General features: G+C 38.6%; 2 protein-coding genes across 3 annotated transcripts in view; one reads left to right on the top strand and one right to left on the bottom strand.

Annotated features, from left to right (window-relative positions):
* Positions 1 to 4,397, bottom strand: part of BASP1 (brain abundant membrane attached signal protein 1) — a 267,975-nt gene extending 263,578 nt beyond the window's left edge. The window contains exon 1 of the mRNA XM_053466321.1: positions 4,383 to 4,397. The gene's annotated coding sequence lies outside the window, so the exon portion shown is untranslated. The remainder of the gene's footprint in view (positions 1 to 4,382) is intronic.
* On the top strand, positions 1,207 to 8,713 carry ZNF622 (zinc finger protein 622). 2 transcript variants are annotated; one of them, XM_053466315.1, is made up of 7 exons: positions 1,207 to 1,247; positions 2,517 to 3,154; positions 3,473 to 3,739; positions 4,576 to 4,738; positions 6,235 to 6,350; positions 7,780 to 7,923; positions 8,538 to 8,713. In XM_053466315.1, exons 2-7 carry the CDS (start codon positions 2,542 to 2,544, stop codon positions 8,663 to 8,665), a joined length of 1,431 nt encoding a protein of 476 aa, XP_053322290.1. In that variant the 5' UTR covers positions 1,207 to 1,247; positions 2,517 to 2,541; the 3' UTR covers positions 8,666 to 8,713. The 2 variants fall into 2 exon arrangements, with proteins under 2 accessions (XP_053322290.1, XP_053322289.1); XM_053466314.1 differs by lacking the exon at positions 1,207 to 1,247 and adding an exon at positions 1,406 to 1,510.
* Positions 8,714 to 9,785: the final 1,072 nt, after the last annotated feature.

Here is a 9,785-nt window from a genome sequence, read left to right on the forward strand (position 1 = left end):
TTAGATTTCTGAGGGGAAAAGAAGCCTTCTGTCTTGTCTGGTGTCTGTAGATGAGTGTTTAATAATACTTCCACTACCCCTTAAATTTAAGTGAAAGGGTTTTCCATCACCTTTACCCACTATAACGTATGTTATGGTTTTTCTTGGCTATCCCAAGCCTCAACTATTATGCCAGTATCACAACCTCATGCTGATGAGTCCCATTAAGGACGAAACGGCTGTCCATAAGTGGTGGTCTGGCTATTGCACCTCTTACCTGAGTTTTGCCTAAAGGCTATTTTGTACAGCGGGCAATTACTTTCAAGGGATCCATGTATAAAAAGGATATATAGGCAAAAGGTGATAATTGTTAACCTTATTTGCATGTGCCTACCCAGAATCCTTTGTAGTTGTGGCAGCACCATGAGATTTCTGAGGGAAAAACAAGCCTTCTGGCTTCTCTGGGGTCTGTAGATGAGTGTTTAATAATACTTCTACTACCCGATCAAAAAATAGTATCTGAAGAAAGCCCTTCTTGTCCTGAAAAAAAAACAATATATCAAACTTATGTGGGTTCAGTAAACGGGAGAGAAAATTAGAGCTAAACAAAAGCACTGCAAAAGTGTTAAAACAGCCTTGGTCACAAAAGACACAAAAAAAAACAGCCTGGTCCTTAATAATGTTATTAATAACTCCCCTTACGTCAGTGGGAATGCCGCCGACGTCAGCAGGAACTCCCCCCAGTGTGCAGTCTGGGCCACGTCCCGAAAGGGAAGGCTCCGGGTTCCTAAGTATGATAATTATAATAATAATCTCAACACAGACTAAATTTGCCACATGCCACGTCATTGTGCAGGATGAAAGTAAGTGGATCCACCTCCACTCATCTTCAGACCCTTCTGTCTGCAACTATGACTATGCAATTGTCATATGACTACCCAACAGGATTTTTACATTTATTTAACAAAATCTTGCTAGAGGACATTTGGGAAACAACTATTTTCTGTCAACTTGCATCACAAACACAGCAACTCCAGTATCACTAATGAGCCTGTGGCTTGGTCCCTGAACTACCAGCAGGTGGCAGCATAGTGTAAGCAAAAAACAAAACACAAAGCAATAACCCAGACTTTGGGCAGGGGGCAAAAGCAATATGGCCGCGTCAGAATCAATCAACTTCCGTGTTACGGGCATTCTAGTTCGTTTCAGGAAGTCATCGTTGGTAGGACCGGAAAAGGAAAAGAATCCGACAGAAACGCGATAGTAGAGTGAGTATATCGTTTCGGTGGGTTTTAAGTGTCTGGCGTATGGTTTTGTTTTTAAGTTCCACATGTGTTTGTTTTGCTAAATGCATGAAATCACCCTTAGTGATCGATTAAGGTATTGGTAAAAAGAACTGCGATTACAAGGCGGATCCATGAAAAATATTTCCTCTGTAAAGTGTGGAGCCATGTGGCAGTTCCTCCGACTTTTAGCCAGACCACTGTGCATGAGACTGATATACTCACTGGCATCATGATCGTTTTATATGGTGGGGCCGATTTTTTAATAAGCAGCTTTTTTTTTATATATAAGAAAAATACATCCTCAGTGTTGGTCCCATGTTCCTCTGTCCTGCATTTTCTCCCCTGTTGTCTGACGTTTTTTAGATGCTTTGGGTGTTCTATAGGTCTGAGTGAATCACAGTATGTTAAAGCCCCGAAGGTCAGTATAGTGGACATAAGAAAAACCGATTTGGTAACACATTTCAAATGTGATCTTATATCCCTAGCTTTCAGAGAATGAGTCCTCCTGGTTAGGCCAGCCCATTTTAGGTATTGTGGTAAGGCAACTTATAACAATTTGCACCGAAACACTTTATCTGTCATCCCAATGTGTATATAAACAGACCTTGTGTTTGTACATGAAATGATACAAATAATATACATCATTGTACATCTTTTAAACCCCTTGTTTGGTTTTACATATAAATGTTAGAAAAACATAGCCCCATGCTTTCTAATCGCACCAGCAGCAGACAGCCCTGGCAATTTAAGGTTGGCAGCTGCCTGATGACATCAGTATATGTCATCATATGTAGAGTGCAGCTGGGCATATCCAGCGACCCACCTAGCATTTGCCAGATGGCCAGTCTGCGCATCAATCCCTTTAAAATAAAATTGTCCCTTGGGTTGTTGAACGATGCTTACCTAATATGCACCTCTAATATACATCTCTTAAAACCAAATGTCCCACTAACTATACTTTTGGGATGTATGCGGTTTACTTAATATAAACTTCTCATATATTAGACATTTATCAAAGCAGCACCACTATTTTTATATGATAATAGCAATAATGAAAATGGTATGGCTGTCAAGTAGTCGTATGCTTTCAATCTTTGCACCTGTAAATATTGCTGTTCGTCAGACATATGCCCCCATTCATGCCATTGAACACATGTAATCAAAATGGCTACCCATTAGCTAAAATCTCTAGTAAAAACTTTAAATCTTGTAGGACTAATGTTTTTGTAATTGCTATTGTGTGTTTTGCAGCTCTCCAAAAGGTTTGGTTTTAGAGATGGCCTCTTACACATGCATTACATGCCGAGTGGCCTTTGCAGATCCTGATGTCCAGAGATCTCACTATAAAACTGACTGGCACCGATACAATCTGAAGAGGAAGGTAGCTGACATGCCCTCTGTCACAGCAGAAAATTTCCAGGAACGTGTATTGGCCCAGAGAGCTGTGGTAGAGGAGCAGAGTAAGGAGACAGCGACCTACTGTACAGTGTGCAGTAAGCGATTTTCCACTTTCAATGCATACGAGAACCACCTCAAGTCCAAAAAGCATTTGGACTTGGAGAAGAAGGCAGCCCAAGCTATTACCAAGAAGGTGGAGATGTTGAATGAAAAGAATTTGGAGAAGGGTCTGGTGCCCGACTGTGTGGATAAAGATGCCATGAACACAGCCATTCAACAAGCTATTAAACCACAACCTTGTATGTCTCCCAAGAAGAAGGCTAACACAGGGCAGGAAGGTGGCATTGCTCCTTCTGCAGAAAAACAAGAATCCCATCCAAAGATCAAACCTGAAAAGCCCCCTAGATTGCAGTGGTATGAGCAACAAGCCAAGAGGATGCAGGAGGCTGAAAGTCAAGCAATGGCTGAAATAGCTGAGGTAGAAGATGGAGGTAATAGCACATTTTATCTGTTTCTATTTTTTTGTCTGTTTATGTATATGTATACTTTTGAGATGATTCCTAAAAAGTGTTATTACTTTTTTGAAGTGTTGATGGACCACATGCCAAAGGCACATACCCCAAGAAATTGATAATGCTCTAGAAAGTGGTTTATAAGCCTTACAAAAAGCCTGAAAGGCTGCATCCTTGCCCCACCTGGGAATCATCTGTGTAAAAGGTTACTGACTGATGTCCTGTATTCAGTTTTACAGGCCATATTTAGGGCTTGTTCCCTCTCTTCGGTTTTTTCATAATTGTGTTTACCAACAGGTTGGGAAGATATGGATTCAGAAGAGGAGGAGGAGGATGTTGACAGTGATGAAGAAATGGAGGATGTTGTTGGTGGTGAAGAAGGGAGCTTGTCTACTGCAGAAAATGTTTCGCTGCCTGGGGCAATTCCTATCACAGACTGCTTGTTCTGTGGTCACCACTCCCGGTCACTGATGAAAAATGTTGCTCACATGACAAAGGTGCATAGCTTCTTCATTCCTGACATTGAGTATCTTCAGGACCTCCAGGGCTTAATTGCTTATTTGGGTGAGTATATACATAATCAATAAATGAGCTCTGTCCAGCAGACTTGGGAAACATGTAGCTTTGGAGCTGCTCTTCAATTTTTCTTTTCCTTTCCAGCAGATCTGTTTTTATTTTGAAAGATCTTATTCGCTTGTATTATTTTTACTTCCTAAAATGCTTTTACTGTATTACGTGCAGAAGTTGTTCTACAAACAGTTCTCATGTTGGTGAAGTTGACATTTTATGTGCTACTAGTTCAATAACATACAGACCAAATGTTTTTTTCTGCTGCAAGCTTGCATGATGCTTATGCATATTATCTCAGAACCAATAGTCAAGATGGGCAGATATATCAGCAAACCCTAAACTATTGCTGCAGAACGTGACAATTTTGTCATTACCTGTCCAAAGTTGACAGATGTTTTCATTGCTGCACACACAAAGCTTTCCTGGTACCTGAGCCATGTTAAAATTAGAATGGTCTATGTAAATAAAAGTTCCAGAGGTGTCTGATCAAGCATTTTAATTAATCACTAAGGTCATCTAAAAGTAAACACAGTGATTCTCTTCATGGAGAAGGGAACATGGATATTGTGTATAAGGATTCAGATGTGATAAGAATTGTACAGTATTTGTTGTGAGCTCTAGATAGTCATCTGTAGACTATCGTTGATACCATTTTTTGGCCCAACATTAAAAAACTATGTAAAGTCGCACAATGTTTCAGGGTCTGAAAGGTGTCCTCTTCACATAGAATGCAATTTAATTACATGTTAACTGTTTTTTCTTTCATTTTTTTTAATACAAAACCTAGGTTTTGTAGGTTTTTTTTAATAGCCACTTCATTTCCACTGCAGGTGAGAAGATCGGCGTGGGGAAGATCTGCCTTTGGTGCAATGAGAAGGGGAAGTCCTTTTACACAACAGAATCAGTCCAGGCTCACATGAATGACAAGTCCCACTGCAAGCTCTTCACTGATGGAGATGCTGCTCTGGAGTTTGCAGACTTCTATGACTTTAGGTAATAAGTTAGATTGCTTAATGATTTTATTTTGCCTAAAGGGACACTCCAGCCATCATATGCACTTTAATATGTATGATAGCTGCATGGTCCCTTTCATTTTTTTTTGTCAGTTTTGCTGGATCCCTCTATATACATTTGACCCTTTCCCTACCCTCCCCAGCTAAATGTTGTGCAGGAGATGTGTTAGGCTGAACACATTGCCCTGCACGTGATATACACACCTTCAGCTTTGCCTTGAGGAACACTATGCAGAGGTCTGTTCAGACCTCCATGCACATGTGTGGAGAGTCTTCCCATTGATTTCAGTGGGAAGACTTTGCAGTCACTGATTGCTTCAAGAGATTAATAAATGGCAAGATGTGTCAGGCCATGGAGGAGGGCGCTGCTGCAGCACGGTTGCCTCTTTACTGCCAGGTAAGTGCTTAATTTTTATTTAGTTTTTGTTGGGGAGGAATGCACTGCTGGCAGAGCATTTTTTGTGAAGTGTCCCTTTAATGAACACATTTATTTGGTTAGTTTTCTAATTATAAAAACTTTTGGTGCCTCTGTGTGGTACTTTACAGGATTACAAGGAAACACAATGGGTTGTCTTTAAGCCACGAGCAATGTTTATTTCAGCAATACAGGTTCCAGACTTGAGATAGTTATTGACCCTTTAAGCCAACACAAACCAAAAAAATGAATACTGAACAAACAAATCCCCCAATTTGGAGAACCTACTAAACTGGGCCAAGGCCAATCCCTAGCTATGAAAAGTACTCTGCTAGTCTGAAGCACTTGAAACATAGCATTTCTTTCAGAAGCAAACATAAAGTATACAATCTCCAGCCAGCATTTGCTGGGAGTGTACTCCTGTCAGCTGACCCAGACCTAATGGTTTTAAAGTTTCCTCTTAAAATCCCTATATATAACTGATGGCCTGTTTTAACCTGTTGCTGACAGCGGTTATGCACAACCTCTACTTTTCACCTATACAATCTGTCACACCTTCCCGTTCCTGGTCTATCATTTTTGTTGCTTCATCTTTTCTAATCTGCACTTTAGTCTTTCATGTCTGCATTCTGTTGTTCCATTTCCTTTCGTTCTGGGTATAGGTATAATCGCTGACTGTTTGGTTCAGCTCTTAAATAAACACAATAAACATTGTCCCTTCTTTAAGGAGTAACCTATGGGAATCCAGAAGGTGTTTTTGCAGCTCACTTAAGCCTTTCTTGAAATCGTGAGACATTGGTTTAACAGTTTTATTTACCTTATATGTACCGATGTTTGCTATTCACATGCAAACATGTCGCAACAAACAAGATGCTGAATGGACTCAGTGGCCGTATTCATAGCTTCTGCTTGCACATCTATGGCTTGAACATTTTGCCACACCTGGACTCATGAGACTTCAGTACCATAAAGTCTCCCATTTAAAAAAAAAACATGGGTTTCAAGTTCTAAATATTTAGATTATTTTCTGAAGCATATTTGCAATATTCCTTCTTTAACAGGACTAGCTACCCAGACCATAAAGATGGGGAAGATGTTGAGATGCTTGAAAAAGAGTTACCTGGAGACAAAAATATGGAGTATGATGAAGACACCATGGAACTAGTTCTGCCATCAGGCAAGTGACTTTGTGTGCTATCTGAGCTGCCCATTACTGCCAACAGTTAAGATAGAATTTTTTTCTCAGGTAGCCCTTGATCACGATTTTTTTGTGTTTTTTTTTTTTACCCAGATAACTATTTTTGTACTACACTTTAAACATACATGATTATCGATAAATTATGTTCAGTTTTTGCTAATCTGCACTGTGGCACCACTGTACGTTAACTTCCTTTGCTGAGATGGGGGGCATTGATTGCATGTCTTTTCTGATCAGCACACGCACAGAGATCAATGTGGGAAGATGATGGGGGGGAAAATAGTAATACAAATAACAATAACAAATAATATCAGGACACTAGTCATGCCAAGAAATTACTACCACAAAGTTCTGGTGGTAGAATTAATGAATGGAAAGAGTTAAAATACTAGCAATACTAGCATTTTGAAGACAAAACACCTGGGGTGTGTTGTCTTCAAAAATATATGGTTTGATGGGGTAAATTGCATTGGTTTCAAAGATGTCCCAAATAGCACATGGGGGGCAGAATTACCAGTTTTGGAAAAAATTGTTTTTGAAATAGCAAAATGCTACATGTAATTATTGCCCTATAACTTGCAAAAGAAAACCCATAAAAACATTGGGTATTTCTAAACTCAGGACAAATAGAACCTTTGTAACCTTTACCACATCTACTGGGAAGCACTTATCAGCCGCTCTTATTGAAGTTAAATTCACTACATTTCATCTACTTCCCATAACCTCTAATTCTTTCTTTGTTTTTAAAGTAAAGAATTTAAGAAAATTATGACATTTCAGGTTACCAATCTAAATTTGATCTTGTAGAGCTTTTACTGGACAGTATCAATATCATGTTGGTTTTTCATGTAGATCCTCTTCAATATTGTGTAAGTAATTTGATGCCACTGTATTATGATTATTATTAGTGTATGTGCCCATCAATAAAATTACATGCACTTTCTTCTCTTTTTTTGATCACCCCCCTGCTCACAAAACTGAGGCAGTCCCTCCCCAATGTACAACAATATCACGCTACCACTGTGCACATTGATATGCTGCAAAGGGTGAAGATGGCCTTCCTAATATTAATAGTTTAAGTCAAAGTTCTGATTCAGTTGTTTCTTGGCTTTAAAAATAATATTCCATTGATAGGTAAGATGTAGTAAGGTTAAGACTAGAAAAAGACATTTTCTTATAGCTGTGTTGTTGCTTATCTGCGGCAATGCAAACTTGATGCATGTAGTTAATTGCAAATTTGAATTTGGGTATAGGTTAACTTTTTTTTTTATCTTAGCTGTAATAGGCTTTAGATCTATACTGCCAACATGAACTAAAATTGAAAGCAATCACACCAGATACCAGTTAATATATTTATCTCTAGAGCCATCTTTTACCCTCAGATACTGACTTTAATTGTTGTTTCCAGGAGCAAGAGTAGGACATCGTTCTCTAATGAGGTACTACAAGCAGAACTTTGGTGTATCCAGGGAACTGGTTGTTTCCAGAAACCAAAAGGCTGTGGGCCGAGTTTTACAGCAGTACAAAGCACTGGGATGGACAGGTGGGACCGGTAAGTCTGAAACAATAATTGCAACTGGACACTCCTTTTTGCATGCCGTAAAATGTGTTCCTTGCAAAATGAGATTTATTAAATGTGCAGAGTAGCTTGATGTTGACTTCCTCTTCTGCGTCCCAGTGGACACAACCAGTTACTGATGGTATAGACACAGGAAATGTTAATTTATGTGTTCACTTCTGACAGTGTGAATGGACCCTTTAGAACCTGCAGTTTTAAGAATTGTGTCTAATCTTGCATTTAGTTGTAAAAGTGTTAAATTCAACAGAGCAACTTTTCCTTCTAAAAAGGGAAATGCTAAGATTCTGGCACATCTGTGGCCCTTGAGAAACCGCAAGGTGTGTTTTATAATATGGCTTCGGGTAAAGAAACAAATCTGTCCAATGAAGTTTTGAGTGCTCCCAACACTTTACCGTATTCTCCACAGATACAACTAATTAGCAGTCTTCCTATGTCCTCCTATGGAACTGGCATTCTTTACTTACCTTGTGTTTCATGTGCACAACTTTCCGTCACTATTGTAGGTTGCTGAGCATAGCCTTCTCTGTTTCATGAATTCAAGCCTATCCACACTTCTTATGCATTTTTTACCTGTTTATCTGTCCCAGGTTCATATCTTCAGTGTGGCCGGGATATGAAGTATATCCAGAAGATGAAGTCCAAATGGATGCTGAAGACTGGAATGAGCAATAATGCAACTAAGCAAATGCATTTCCGATGCCAAGTCATGTTTTAAAGTGGTAATGGTTTATTACACTCAAGTGCAGTGTGTATCAGTTTAAACACAGGTCTAGATACCACTCACTGTCTTGGGGTTTGTGACCTGCAATGGTCCTAGATTTGGGATAAAGAGTTCATGAGGCATCTGTTTATGAAACCTTTACACAGTGCCTTATTAATTTATGTTAATTAGGAAACAGGAACTGTTAAGCAGCAAGGGTTGTCCAGACTTTCCCATAGGAAGTATTGTTAAGTGTTCTAGTGTAAACGGAACTTGAAAGTGTTTAAAGCACCTTTGATTTACTAGTGAGAGGGAAAAATGATCATCAATTTTGTGAATGTCTATTAATAAGCAGAACATATCAACAGGATGTTAAGAACCACATTGACATTGGTTAGGGAACTCTAACATTTTATCATAAAATGATGCACCTTTTTGTTAACTTGTTATTGTTTGATTTGGGGCCAGAAAAAACTCATATTCTTGAATATTTTTTTGACCTATGCCTTTGAAAGGTTATTCTTTTACAAACCCTGTTAATTCAAATAAACATTGCAGATCACTCACATCTTGTCCTTTTATAATATTTATTTTACATATTAAAGTAAAATACAAAGTGCTGCCTAACTGAATGTCAAACGTGAGCCTTACTTAATACATATTTGTCATAAAAATATTATAGTTTAACAGTCTGGCTTTTGTATCGGGATATATACAAAAAAGAACCAGGTGTGTCTTATTAACCCCTTAAGCCTTTTGTACCCTTTGAGACCGAGGCTGTTTTAACACTTTTGCAGTGCTCCTGTTAAGATGTAATTTTCTCCTCACTCATTTAGTGTACCCACACAAGTTATATATATTGCTTTTATCAGGACAACAAAGGCTTTCTTCGGATACCATTATCTAATTTACTATATAAAACAAATAATAAAATATGATGAAAAATAGAAAAAAAAAATTCTGACTTTCACCAGAAAAATCTTTTACTCATCCAAAAAAGCTAATGAAAAAACCTGCTAAACAGATTCTACTATTTGTCCTGAGTTTAGAAATACCAAATGTGTGCTTTATTAGGCAATAAGTGCAAGTAGCATTTTGCTATTTTAAGACCATTTGGTCATTCTGCCCCATGTGG

This window comes from Spea bombifrons, chromosome 5, assembly GCF_027358695.1.
Source record: "Spea bombifrons isolate aSpeBom1 chromosome 5, aSpeBom1.2.pri, whole genome shotgun sequence".
NCBI lineage: Eukaryota > Metazoa > Chordata > Amphibia > Anura > Pelobatidae > Spea > Spea bombifrons.